The following is a 14,403-nucleotide window of genomic DNA, read 5'->3' on the forward strand; positions in this document are numbered from 1 at the left end:
CACGCTTAACCTTTCATGTGACTCCATGATATCATTTCTTTCATTCCCTCTTTTCAGCTATCATATCCCAGTAATTTGTATTTGTCTTGGCAGGATATTTCATTTAGGATGAGTTACTCAGCAAGATTGGGAAAGATGATTGACGTTTTACTCTCAGGGAATTTAATTTTTTTTTCCCTCAATATAAGCAGCCATGATAGGAAGGGCTAGGAAGCAACTTCCTTCCTCCATGACACAGAGCCAGGCATTTTATCACTTCAAGCTGTGAGGTGGAGTACCCTGACTGCAGCCAGCTCTGATGAGTTTTAAACTCTTCGTTATTTCCAAAGGAAAAAACCAAATTCATTGAAAAGATATTTTAAGCCTTCTTTCAGAAGCTTTATTATTTCCTTCTGGACAACAACAAATACATATATATATATTTTGATACTTTAGAGGTACATTTTAGTCCAAAGAAGTCTGTACCCAATTATTCACCCATTTCTTCTCTGAGACCTATCTTAGAAGGCTATTTCAAGAGATATGAAATTAATTTCACATGTTTTGCTTTCTGGATTTCAGTCAAAAAGACACATTGAAAACTTCTTTTATTCATATGAACGTGGTTACACCTGAAACCTTAGAAGTAGCAAAAACTCTTGAACACCTTTCAATAAGAGGTATTCAGAATGGAAAATAAAACAACTGAACTTTAGGCTATACATTTTAAAGATAAATAAATTTCAGGTCAAAAATTTGAATATAAAATACAATCCATCCTATCCTTCTGGTTACACTATATATTGTAATTCATGTATCTAGATATGTGTTCCGCTGGCAGGCAAGCCCCAGTGCAGTTGTGCCCGGGATATATAGCAGGGAATCTCTTCCGGTTGGCTAGTGCCTTTGTTCTACCAATTGGTAAATGTTTTCAGTATTGCTGCTACCTATACCTCTAGAAAAATCAGAGAAAGGGCATATGCAGAAACAAAACTGTGATTCTTTCTATATAAAATGAATCACTTGAGATCCATATGATTGAGGAAGAAAAAGATACATTTATCATGATGCTTGTGCTATTTTTTTTTTTCCATTTAGAGCATGTAGGACACTTTTTTTTTTTTTTTTAAGGTAAAACCTAATGTTTACTGTTAGGTTTTATTATTTTAAAAAATAAAGAATGATGGCTAATATTTTCAAACATTTTCTATATTTTGAAAAAAATGTGTTACTTAACTAGCTAACTAAACAAAATCAATATTTGAAGTATGTAGCACTTATTAACAGATTTTTAAAAGCAAATTTAATTATTTAAATCTTCCTAGAATCAGTGTTCTCCAAAAATATGACATGTGTTTTTATCTTTTTTATTTTCCATCAGAGACCCACCCATATTTTAAGAAATCCACAGTTATCACCAAAAAGAGAAGTGGTACCAATTGTTAACATGTAACAATTATCAAATGATTGATGTGAACTGAGAGATTACCTTTATGGTCCCCAGCCACACTTTATGACTGTGTACAGTGAATGTATGAGGCATCCTTCCATCCTTAGCAATCCTTGTCTTAAGCAGAAACTTGAAAAACTTATATGTAGGCAAACTATTAATATATCATCAGAAGTTAAGTGTCTGATTCCTCCTCAGTTGACCAGAAATTTGAAGCCTTTTGAAAGTAGGACATTAGATTCACTTGTATCCAGATGTTAGATTGAATCAGTATGTTTTGTAACTTTCATTAGAACATCCTAAAAATGAATTAAAACCAGAATCTAATATGCCTGAGTTCTCATGTGGTTTGACTCTTGAGTCATTGAAATCTGACTTTGAGCCACTCTTTTAGCCACTACCCAAATGGACAGCTCCTCTTTATCTCAGGGCCTGAAAATAATGTTAAACCTACAATAATAATAATCTGATGTCACGAAGATGTCAAATGGACAAACCTACAAAAAATAACATCCTTAGTTATCACTAACTTTATTACAGCTAATTTTCAATATACTATCAGGAGGAAGTTAGTGTAACGCAGGGTGAGACGCAAGTTCCTTGTCATGTGTGGTGGTAGCAGCGGCTACTGCTGCTGCTGCATGTATTTCTAAAGAAGCATACACCTTCCCTAGTCATGGCAAGAAAGCATGCTGCATTTGTCTCCAGGGCATCACCCTTCACACTCGAGTAGTCTCTCCTCATTGAGTGTCACCAACTCAATGAGTTGCCGCAGTGTCCCAGAAAATCGGTAAAAATAAATGATCTTAACCAGACTTCTGCTCAAGGCATAGCCCAACCTGCGTTTCTAATGCACAGGATATCTGGAAATGAGAAAAAAAAAATCTGTTATAGGGCAAGAAAGAAATATGCTTACTTCCTGGCATTTAGTAAACATTGAAAGACGAGAACTATGGAAGGAAGAAGCGGTGGAGGTTTGCAGCAAGAATGGGGGAATCGGCAAGCTGTAGAGAAAAGAGAGCCAACAAGGGAATGCCTAAGAAGGAAAATCGCTGCCAGAGTGGTGTCTGAGGACAGCAGTATTGTGCTGAGGCCACACCAGCCAAAACAGTATGGAAGCCTGCGGGGCTGTCACTGCCTCCTTCCCATTTCCAGGCCCCACACTGTCTGCACCTGTGACTCTGATACACATTAATAGTTGTTAGTAATAACAAGCCTAGAAAAAGTAAGGAAAGGACGGCAAGGAAATATTTTTTTAAAACATTGTACATAAAACAGTTCTATCAAAATTGGATTGTAATTGGTTAAACACTACATCTTGGAAATTATCACAGTACTTCATTTTGCAGTGAGTGTGGTTAACAAACTTTTCCCTGCCCTTTTATTTGATAAGAAGACATAGGAGGGGATTCACGTTGTGAATTTCCAAATGGAAATTGTAGAGGTGTTGGCAGAGACATGGTGAACCACAGGACTTCCCCGATGCCCTTTAAAAACACACCTGTAGAGACGCAGCTGTTTGCTCATTAGTACAGTCCTTGTGCGTCTTTGGATTGTGGATTAAGCAGGAGAGCATTTCTAGGCCTAGAAAACAAAATTGCATTCTGCAGCTAAATGATTTTTTAATTTTTGGCAGCACATATTGTACATATGTTCTTGTCACTTCAACTGAACACTGGAGTAAGAACTCAGAAACTTTGTTCCATTCATGTGAATAGCAGAATATTTTCCATTTGTCCTTCTCAAAAAATTGTTTGTTCAAAACAAATCATTACAACAAGGAAAATTAAACTGGTATAATGCCATTCAGTCAGCACAGCAACATGTAGGCTTTTCTGCTCTAATGTGTTAAGTATCTTGGAAAAACTTCGCGTTCAACAAAACGTGCACTAAGTGACAGGGCAAATAGAGGACAGGCCATTCAAATGCCTCTAGCTGCAGCCCCAGCCCGAACAAAAATGATAATTGGTACATAGAAAAAAAACGTGGCTCTCCTGCCCGGCAGCTCCCGTGTAGTTGAAGGTTGCCACGCCAAGCATTTAAAAGTCTTAGAAGTGTCAAATTCATAGAAGCAGAGAGTACAATGGTGGTTACCAGAGAGTGAGGGGCAAGGGGGCAGTGAGGAGATATTGGCAAAGGGTAGGAAGTTTCAGTTAGACAGGAGGAGTAAGCTTTACAGTGCCATTGCACGGCAGGGTGACCATAGTTACTATTGATGTATAGTTCCAAATTGCTAAAGATAAATTTCAAATGCCTCGCCAGAAAAAAATGACCGGTAAAAGTGAGGAGGCGGATATAGTAATTCGCTTAGTTTAATCATCCTGCCTTGTGCACTTAGATGAGAACATCACATCGTACCCCAGAAATAGATACAATTATGAAAAAAGAAATGATTTTAAAAATAGCAAAAAATACAAGTTGTTTTAACATGGACAAATAAAAATTCTCAGAGGAGTTAGAGGCTATATGCTGGTAACTCTTTTGCTGGAGCAGGGCAGGTGAGAACTAGACAGTGCAGGCAGAGGAGCTGCTGGGGCTTCTCTTAAGGTGGGCTCGTGAGTGCAGAGTGCCAAGGGTGGGCCTAGCTTTTCTCCCCTGGGGAAGGATTTCTGTGCAGTGCTCACATTTAATTTTTTTTATAATAAAGCCAAAAGGGATCCTCCTGCCCATGTAACTGCAAAGCTGAGAGTTTGGTAATTTTTGTCCCCCACTGAAAGTTATACTTATCTTCCTACTATTTCTCTCCTGTTGCCAAGAAAGAGTATGTCTAAATTATATCTGCATCATTCCTCTAGTTATCGATAGTGTATGAGCTCAGTTGCCATACAGAAGCATATGTGGTAGTTAAACAGATTGTTGATTAAAATAACTTTTTCTGATTACAAATGTAATTTGCCCTTATTAGAAATTTGGCAAATATAGAAAGTTACACAAAATGAAACTAATGTTGGCTTACAAGAACTCACTGTTTTAAGGAAATGGTGATTTATTTCCCTCTGGCCTCTTTTCTATACACATATTTATAAAATTGGGTTATACTGTGCATGCAAATTTGTATCCTTTGTACTTATTTATCTTCTGCATTTTTCCATTTTGTTAAATACAAGTGAAATTTTTGAACTATCATTGAATAAAACCTCTACTTTTGGATAATAAATTTATTTTAAATTATGATAATAAACACTGTCTTTGATTAATTCCTTAGGCTGGGTTGCTAAGGAGGAAATCATTGAGTCAATGCATGCAGACACCCCTTTTAAAAAATAATCTGAGGATAGTAAACTTTTATTTGTTGTGATTTTTTAGAACATAAGAACCTTAAGACAAGAAAAATAGCCAACAGTAAGCTTGGTGTATTGTCCCTTCTTTACCAGGGGTATATCACTTATGAAAATGGTAGTATGTCAAAAAGTATATTTTGCTCACTACTAGGTGTTTGCCCTTGTAAGGGATTTGGTAATCAGGTAAACACCTATGTGGTAAGCAGCTCATATTTAGCACCTCCTTGATGATCAGCAGGTCTAGTATATGTCATACCGCCATAGCTGTATCATGTATACAGGCTAAACCAAGTATCAAAAAGTGGACATCAATCTTGCCCTTTCAGCTCAACTCTAATTCTCCTGTATACAATTTTCTGCCTTTCTGCTCACCTGCCCTGTGTCCCTCTAGTCTGTCTTATCCTTGGCCTCATGATTATATCTAGCAATGACTCTGCTTTAAAGTCTACACCCATCGCTAATTCAGGCTCCTTTATGACATCAGAACCTCCTGTGGGACTTCTAAGGTAATTTGGGTGAAGAGAGGAAGCAGAGTCCTCTGGGATACATCCTTCTGATTCTGAGGTCCCTTGTGTATAAACATGTGCAGAATGGTTGAAAGTACAGGCTGTGGAATAAGAAATGTTTGGATCGGAGTCCTTGCTCTGCTTTCTTGAGCAATAAGTGCTTGGTGTTGGGAGCTCATGGTGGTTGTAGTAGCTGTAGTAACGGCGGCAGCAGCAGCAACTGGGTACACTCAAACAATTGATCTTGATGGGTTTTCAAAGATAATAGGTAGCTTAGCATCTTTTTGAGAGGAACTGTAAAACAATTTGGTGGTGTCATATCTCAAATGTAATGAAAATAAACTAATATTCAATACAGAAGATTTGGTTTCTTTCCCTTGCAGTTTCTAAGTAAAGTGAACTAATGGGAGTTCTGAAGAAATTGCTTCTGTCAAACCTTGGGATATTTATGAGGGAAACCAAGTGAATCCAATAAAGTAGAGGCAGATGGATGTACTAACAATCTAACCAGCAACTTTTTTTAAGATGGAGTCTCGCTGTTGTCACCCAGGCTGGAGTGCAATGGCACGATCTCGGCTCATTGCAACCTCCGCCTCACAAGTTCCAGCAATTCTCCTACCTTAGCCTCCTGAGTAGCTGAGATTACAGGTGCCTGCCACCATGCCCGGCTATTTTTTTTTTTTTTTTTAGTAGAGATGGGGGTTTCACCATGTTGGCCAGGCTGGTCTGACCCGCCTTGGCCTCCCAAAGTGCTGGGATTAGAGGCGTGAGCTACCATGCCCCACCACCAGCAACTATTAAAGCAGCGTCACAGGAGACTTCATTGAAGACAAGAAAGGGCTACTTCCAGTTTTCTGATATGTTTTAAAGAACAGAAAGTGATTCACAGTGACTGAAAAGCTGACTTTCTTCTTCTCTTTTCAGCCAGCATATGTCCCAAGGAAGCTAATCCCAATAACAATCATCAAGCAAGGTAATTTGTCTGCTCTGGAAATGTATTTAGAGCAATCTTTAATATACTTTTAACTAAGGTAATCAAACATGGCACAAATTTTCTCAAATTTTTTATTGATTTTTTTTTTTTTTAGAAAAAGCTCAAAGAAAACATAATGGTCTAGTAAATTGGAAGTTAATGGATAATTTTGGCTCTTTTACCAATATGCCAAGCCTTGGGTTGGTCACACTGGTCAGACAACTAAGGACAAAGCAACCATCACAAGTATTAAATTTTTTAAAACAAGTTAAATATGTGGAGCTTTGCCCAGGATTAAGTTGTCATACCCAAAGAAATCCATTGATAGGATATTTTCATGAATGAAAATGAAAGCTGATTTAGTGGTCACTTTAAGGAAAGTAAAGACGTCCAGATTTCCAGAATTATAATGCCATTTCACTTCAGTATCTGATTGTTTTTGTTTTGGCTTCTGGTTTTTCAAATTATTAAAATCTATTATTTCCAGAAAGCTTCTTGGTAGAAGGGACAGAGCCTTTAAAAAAATAGTTCTTCATTTTCAGAAAACACAACATCCCAAGTGTATTCTCAAAACAGAGTCAGTGTTGATATTACTCAAAGACTCTGCTTTGAGAAAATAAGTTTTCTAAACTTTTATTGCTGGGTCGTCACCTCATTTTGTGCTAGTACTAAAGGAAGGCTTCAGAGAATAGAGTTAGGAAGAAAATTTTCCAGTAATTAGAAAGGAACACCTTATGATAGAATAATAGCCTTTCATTAGTTAAAGGCACAGGTGTTAAGGTAAGATATGCCTTCCAACCCTTCTGTTGGCTACATAGCCAGCCCACTGAGTTGCTTTGTATTAATAAAGTTAGATCAAGGCTTTTCCAGCACAGATGACTTCACATTACTAGCTTCTTACTGCCTCGTATTTCCCACCCCCTCACACAGTCTGTTTGTATTTCAACAGTGATTCAGAATGTTACTCACAAGGATTCAACTAAATCCCCAGAAAAAGCTCCCTTGGGAGGAGTGATACTAGGTGAGTGGATCTTGAAATCTATGCCTAGATTAAGCAAATCGGACTATCTTTTGAGAATAGGGCTTTTCTGGAGTTTTGCAGTGTGAGTAGTTCTGTTTAATTGGTGTGGTTCACTTCCTTTCACTGTTTAGCATCGTGGCTGGTGTCCATTCCAGGCTAGGAGCCAAGCCACGCTATCTTTATCTTGGCGTGTTAAAGAGATAGCTCTAGCACGTGTGCAGTGGGAATGATGGCACCTGTCCTACCTGCCCCACAGAGTGGACCGAACTGCTCTTTTAAAAATCATTATTATTGATAATGATCATTGTTCACCACACATCTTAAGCAGCCATTTTACATTTTGAGTCTATGGGTTAAAAGCCAGAGGATTTTAGTAGTTTGGTTAAATATGAAAAACATTCTATTTAAAACGTATGGTCGTATTTTTTCCAATGTTTTAAAGTTTGGGTTAAAATTTACTAAGCAAAATAAGTGCTACGCTTCATAGTTTGCAGTATCTGATGTGCTGAGCTTCATTTTATGTCATGATGCACTTTCTTCCCCTTATCTTATTTACATCTATTTTCTTGCAGTCCATCTTATTATTCCAGGTCTTAATGAAACTACTGTAAAACTTCCTGCATCCCTAATGTTTGAGATTTCAGATGCACTCAAGACACAATTAGGTAAGCAGAAAAGTTTTGTATTTAAACTTTGCAATGACTGAGTACTAGCACGATATTCTTAGTAGATCCAAAGAATCTTGCAAATGAGCTGTTTGAGGATCTAAAAGTAAAAAAGTAGAGGTAAGGAGGTTGGAGTGTTGGAGGTACTCATTATAAATAACATTCCATAAGAAAATAGTTATTTTATATGTACATATTTATATAAGGTATATTTGTATGTATGAAATAAGAGTGAATGTTTATGAAATTCTTCAAAATATAAATATATATGTATAATTTTCTAATAAAGTAATTCTAAATTATACTTACTATAATATTAAGGGGCGACTAGGTATTTTCAATGAGAATTGATGTGAAATTCAGGTTCATTAGAATTATTTACTTGAGATTGATATTGCTTCCTATTTCTAGAAAGAACCGGTTATGAGTTCAGTGTTTAAAAAACCTTAAAACATAACAGTAAAAGAAAAAAACGGAAAATCCACTTAAAAGGGGGCCGGGGAATAAATGTGGAGGTCACTGGGCTGAGTTGGTTGCTGCATTTGCGTATCAAATTAGGCTCTGAATTGTCTCTTAGCAGAGAATCTCAACCTTGATCAAACATCAGGAGCACCTGGAGGGCTTAACACCAAGACGGCTGCACCACCCCCCCCCAACCCACCCACCCACCTCCAGAATTACTGATTCAGTAGGTCCAGAATTTGCATTTCTGACAAGTTTCCAGGTGATACTGACACTGCTGGTATAGGAACCACACTTTGAGAACTACCCCTCCAATGTCTCTAGAGAATGCCTTGGGCTGTTAATAAATTTGGAAGAAATAGTGCAGTAGAAATTGAACAAGCCTTAAGAATACAGAATGTATTCCCTGAGCTAGGCACTGGCTATGAACTTTAATGTTTAATATATGATTGAATCAGCACATTGTATGGATAAAGAAACGGAGGCCCAAGCCCCTGTTTGGCAACATTCATTCAACAAATACTAAGCATTACCCTATTTGGAACCACAAGTTGCTGGGGGCTATGATGGTGAGTTACCCAGACATGGCACCTGCTCATACTGGGACCTCAGATAAGGCACTTAATTTCTCCTCCCTTACTGGGGGCCTTACCTGTCCCCTTCTGTTGATATTTCCTCTTTTTTGGCTTTGAGAGAGAGAGAAGAAATGATAAATAAGATATAACCTGAACATTTTTTAATTCAATAAAATACCATGAAACATGACAATAGGCTGGGGTCCTAGGTGGGCAGACCCTCTGGTCAGGCCAGGGCTTGGTGTGATCTCTCTGTTATCAAGAGCATACATCCACTGGGAACAAGCCCTTGATGTTCCTGACAAGTAGCTGCTGGTACACTGCGGATCCCACAAGCCAATAACTCATTTCCTCTTTCCGCCTTTCCCTCCCTGTCCTGGAGATTTATTGGGGGAAAAAAGACATCATATCTAATGAGGTATCAAATGTTGATGTGTTTTTCTTGTTTCCGGTTTTCTTCTTTAGGGAATGGGGCCATGTAGAGATGTTTAGAAGTTTTGTCCACATAATGTCAAGCTACTTAATTTTTTTAAAAAACCTGAAAAGAAATTGGTATCTCTTCATGTGTTTTTCAAATATCCAGACATTTAACTTTGCATAAATAGTGTTACCTGAAAGTTTAAGTTAACTTTTTTCATTTTTTGGTTGTCTGATCTGAGGCAATCCAGTTATAAGTTTGGGAAAATTTCCAAAACTTATGGTTCAACATCTTAGTAAGATATGAAAATATTTGCCAATATATCTTTGTGATTTTGTGCAATCTTTATATTTTTATTTTAAAATAGTCATATCTAGTAGTTCTAGAGTGAGTTACTTCCCAGAAAATAGGTAAGTAACTCTGGACTTCATTTTCTTAATTTGTACATCAGACTTGATCACCTCCCTTTAGCTATAAAACTCTGTGACCCAACCCTACATCATGTAAATGTGATGCTGCCAGGATGCTTCCAAATTAAGTTCCCTCAGTGAATCTGTGTTTGGAAGAGGTAAAGCTCGGGACTCTTGCATTCTCCTGTTCTCTGCCCAGAGACTGTATCTTTTGTAATCTCTTATTGATTTGGTCCCTAGTGTGTCCATCAAAACTACAGAAAGCAGGGTTTGTGAAGGAGACAGAAAATGAGCAGGGGCGTTTCTCAGACCATTGCTGTCAGTTTTGAACTGGAAGATGTCATGGTCTGTTACTCAGTGCTTAGTCTTGAGTGATGTTTCCTAATCTTTTAAAAACTGTTTTAAAGTCCTGCATGCTACCATAATACCAATTTAGCATTTTTGCTTTCTTTAAGGAATTAAAGTGAATTTTTGTCTTGTGATTTGTTTTTAGTTTTGGTTTTCTGATATGATTCACTAAAAGTCCAGAATTAAATATGATTTTAATACAGAAAATTAAATGCAAATAGTAAAACGCAAGTAATTAAAACTATGAAAATAGTAAATATGTTTTTAAACTTGGCTTTTGAGGGAAGTGCCTATCTTAAATTGAATACATGGGGCAAGATGGGGTGGTTCATGTCTGTAACCCCAGCACTTGGGGAGGCTGAAGCCAGGGAATCGGTTGAGACTTAGCAATGCAAGACAAGCATAGGTAATCTAGCAAGACCCCATCTTTAAAAAAATATTAAAATAAAAAAAATAGCCAGGCATGATGGCACATGCTTGTAGTCCTAACTACTCAGAAGGCTGAGGCAGGAGGATCACTTAAGTCTGTGAGTTTGAGGTTTCAGTGAGCTCTGATTGCACTGCTGTACTCCAGCCTGGGCAACAGAGCAAGACAAAGTATTGATGCTAATGATAACAGATAGAACGCATAGTAAATTTAACACATGGAGAATTTCTTTCACACTGTATTAGTCCATTTTCACCCTGCTGGTAAAGACATACCCGAGACTGAGCAATTTACAAAGAGGTTTAATTGGACTTATAGTTTCACATGGCTGGAGAAGCCTCACATTTATGACGGAAGGCAAGGAGGAGCAAGTCATGTCTTACATGGATGGCAACAGGCAAAGAGAGAGCTTGTGCAGGCAAACTCCCGTTTTTAAAGCCATCAGATCTCATGAGTCTTATTCACTATCACGAGAATAGCATGGGAAAGACCTGCCCCCATGATTCAATCACCTCCCACCAGGTCCCTCCCACAACATGTGGGAATTCAAGATGAGATTTGGGTGGGGACACAGTCAAACCATATGACACAGTGAAGAGACTGATAGCCAGTATGTTTGAAAATGTCCAATAAATCAAAGCAGAATCCTACCCAACAAATGTACCAACTTAGTAGACCATGTTTCTTAAAAAAAGCTACGTATAAAAATTTTTTAAATGTTTTACTGTATATGCTTCAAGCAGGCAACATGAAGTTTTCTTATATGTATACATAGTGAAATAGTTCCTATACTCAAGCAAATTAATATCCATCCTCTTGCATAGTTACCATTTGTGTATGTGGTAAGAGTACCAAAAATCTTAATTTTCCAATATGCAATATTATAATTCTTGTTTTCTACATTAGATTTATAGTCTTATTCATCCTATGCATCTGCAACTTTTTACCCTCTGTTCTACATTTCTCTATTTCCCCCTCTGCATCCCATCCCTCATAAACAGTTTTATTCTCTATATATGTGATTTTTTTAGATTCCACATGAGTGAAGTCATGCAGTGTTTTTCTTTCTGTGCTTGGCTTATTTCATTTAGCATAATATCCTCCAGGTTTATCCATGTTATTGCAAATGGCAGGACCTCCTTTTTTAAGGCTGAATAATACTCCAGTGTGTGTGTACCATAATTTCTTTATATGTTCATCCATGAACATTTAAATCATTTCCATACCTTGGTTGTTGTGAACAATGCTGGAGTGAATGTGGGACTACACATATCTCTATGAGGTGCTGATTTCATTTCCTTTGGATGTATGTCCAGAAGAGGGATTGCTGAGTCATAAGGTAGTTCTATTTTTAATTTTTTGAGGAAACTTCATACCATTTTCTATAATAGCTGGACCAATTTACAATTTCTACCCCAACAGTAAACAAGAATTTCCTTTTCTCCACACCCTTGCCAACACCTATCTTTTATTGTTTTGCTTAATACCCATCCTAACAGAAGTGAGGTGATATCTCAGTGTGGTCTTAATTTTGCATTTCCCTGATGATCAGTGACATTGAGTACTTTTTTTTTATACCTGTTAGCCATTTTTTATGTCTTCTTTAGAGAAATGTCTATTCAGGTCCTTTGCCCATGTTTTAATTAGGTTATTTGGGGTTGAGGGTGGTTGTGTTATTTTGTTTTGCTATTTCGTGTAAGTTTCTTATATACTTTGGATCTTAACCCTTTATCAGATACATGTGGTTTGCAAATATTTTCTCTCAATGCATAGACTGCCTTTTCATTTTGTTTATTGCTTTCTTTGCTGCACAGAAGCACTGTTTTTTGCAAAGTGTGGACATAAACAGTCCTTTATGCCATGAAGGGAGAAATAAACTTCCCTAAAGTTAATTATCACTGCAACTCAGAAAAGCTGTATTTTTGAGGTAGTAAATCCTAAAAACAACATCCTCATTCCAGCAGAGCTCATAATGGGACATCAAGAAGTATAATAGCTTGTTCTAAGAACACATGGTGTGAATAATGAGAGATATAAACAAAAAATTAGGATTACACACACATCCCTAAGGGACATACAAAGGGTTTGCCAAAGTCAAGACCTAGCCTGCCAAAAATTAAAGGAAACAACTGTGATGGAAAAATGTACAGAAGAAATAGAGGAAAAGGAATTTCCTGGGTTTTAGGCTGTGTTCTGATTGCATTTTACTTTCCTATTGCCAAGATTGCAGTTGTGCATCAGATAGTGTGGATGAATGCTCAAGGGTTGATATATCAAGAGTTCCCCATTCAAATATCCTTCCCATCTACTAAGTTATCTGGTGTCTAAAATATCATTTATAGATATACAGTATGGCCTGGTGCAGTGGCTCCCACTTGTAATCTCAGCACTTTGGGAGGCTGAGGCAGGAGGATCACTTGAGCTCAAGAGTTCAAGACCAGCCTGGCAACATAGTGAGATCCCATTTTTACAAAATAATAATAGTAATAAGCTAGGTGCTGTGGCACGTGCTTGTAGTTCCAGCTACTACTAGGGAGGCAGAAGCAGGAGAATTGTTTCACTTGAGCCCAGGAGTTTGAAGTTTGAGGCTGCAGTGAGCTATTATCATGCTACTGCACTCCAGCCTGGGTAACAGAGTGAGACCCTGCCAAAAAAAAAAAAAAAAAAAAAAAGGAAGAAGAAAAAACAATATGCCTGTAAAAGGAATTAGTAATATATAAAGAATACAAATGTCTCTTAGGAAGGGGTAGTTTGCCTTTTTTCCTTAACAGCCTGATTTTAGGCTAATGTGATTGCCAGCTAAGAACATGTTTTGAATAAAGAAATTGAGAGCATTGCCTGTGAAAGTCTAGGATCTGGATGATTAAACAAACAAATAATAAGAGATCCTAGGTCAGCCAGGGACTCACTGAGAACATGGGATATTCTTAATCAGGAAGGAGGCCTGGAAGGAGAAGAGGACACTGAAAGACAAGAGATCGTGAAAGGAAACCTTATAATTTTACATTTTAAAAAACTTCCTATGGTGCATGTTGAAAGTAATAGGAACAGAGTGCTTGAAAAATTCATGATCTGAATGTTTTTTCTGTGTTGACAATCAGAATTGTTCACACAAAAGATGTCAGGAAAATTGATAAAATTTAGAAGTTTTAAAAATGGAATTTATAAAATTATGCTAGATTTTTTTAAAATTCCTTTTTATGCCTTGCTAAATTAATTTGAACAATGCTATTAAATATTTCGTTGTGCAAACATGCTTTGCAACTTCAGAAACACACAATTTATTGCAAATTATCATTTATGACGCTTATTGGTGGCATTTTAAATCACTCCTGAGAATTAGCTATCTAGAAATCTGTTGTATGCCTTTATCAAGTAGAGATTGAAAACTGATTTGCTTCTATAAACATTGGGGAAAAGATGACTTTCTAATTGTCTTCAAGCTCATCAGAATTAAATAAATATTTTTGAACCCACATTAACAGAAAAGAAGAAAATGGTCTTTACAAACATAAAGTGAACTACAGATTATAAAATGAATGTTCAAAGAATTTTGAGTGTGACAATTAAAGGTTTCAGCAGGGAGCAATTTTGTCCCTTAGGGAATATTTAGAATTGCCTGGAGATTCTTTTGGTTGGTAGAACGGTATCTGCGGAGCACAAAATATTCCAAAAGTTTGTGAGAGCACTGTTGGAATCCAATGGGTAGAAGCCAAGAATACTGTTCAACATCCTACAGTATACAGGCCAGCCACCCATCCAAAAAATAATCTAGCCTCAAATATCAATAGTGCCAAAGTTGAGAAATCTAAGTTCTATATAGCCTTAGGACTCTGAAAAATCCTGTCGGATTATATAATCGGTTCAAGGTGGCATGATCAGGGTATC

General features: G+C 37.2%; 1 protein-coding gene across 25 annotated transcripts in view; it reads left to right on the forward strand.

Moving 5' to 3' along the window:
* ABI3B (ABI family member 3 binding protein) overlaps positions 1 to 14,403 on the forward strand; it is a 244,785-nt gene that overhangs the window by 111,595 nt on the left and 118,787 nt on the right. For all 25 annotated transcript variants that reach the window (XM_011734009.2, XM_011734020.2, XM_011734013.2 and 22 more), the window contains exons 7-9: positions 6,141 to 6,189; positions 7,139 to 7,210; positions 7,783 to 7,875. In XM_011734009.2, coding sequence (XP_011732311.2) covers positions 6,141 to 6,189; positions 7,139 to 7,210; positions 7,783 to 7,875 — 214 coding nt within the window. The remainder of the gene's footprint in view (positions 1 to 6,140; positions 6,190 to 7,138; positions 7,211 to 7,782; positions 7,876 to 14,403) is intronic.

This window comes from Macaca nemestrina, chromosome 2 (assembly GCF_043159975.1).
Source record: "Macaca nemestrina isolate mMacNem1 chromosome 2, mMacNem.hap1, whole genome shotgun sequence".
In the NCBI taxonomy this organism is placed as follows: domain Eukaryota; kingdom Metazoa; phylum Chordata; class Mammalia; order Primates; family Cercopithecidae; genus Macaca; species Macaca nemestrina.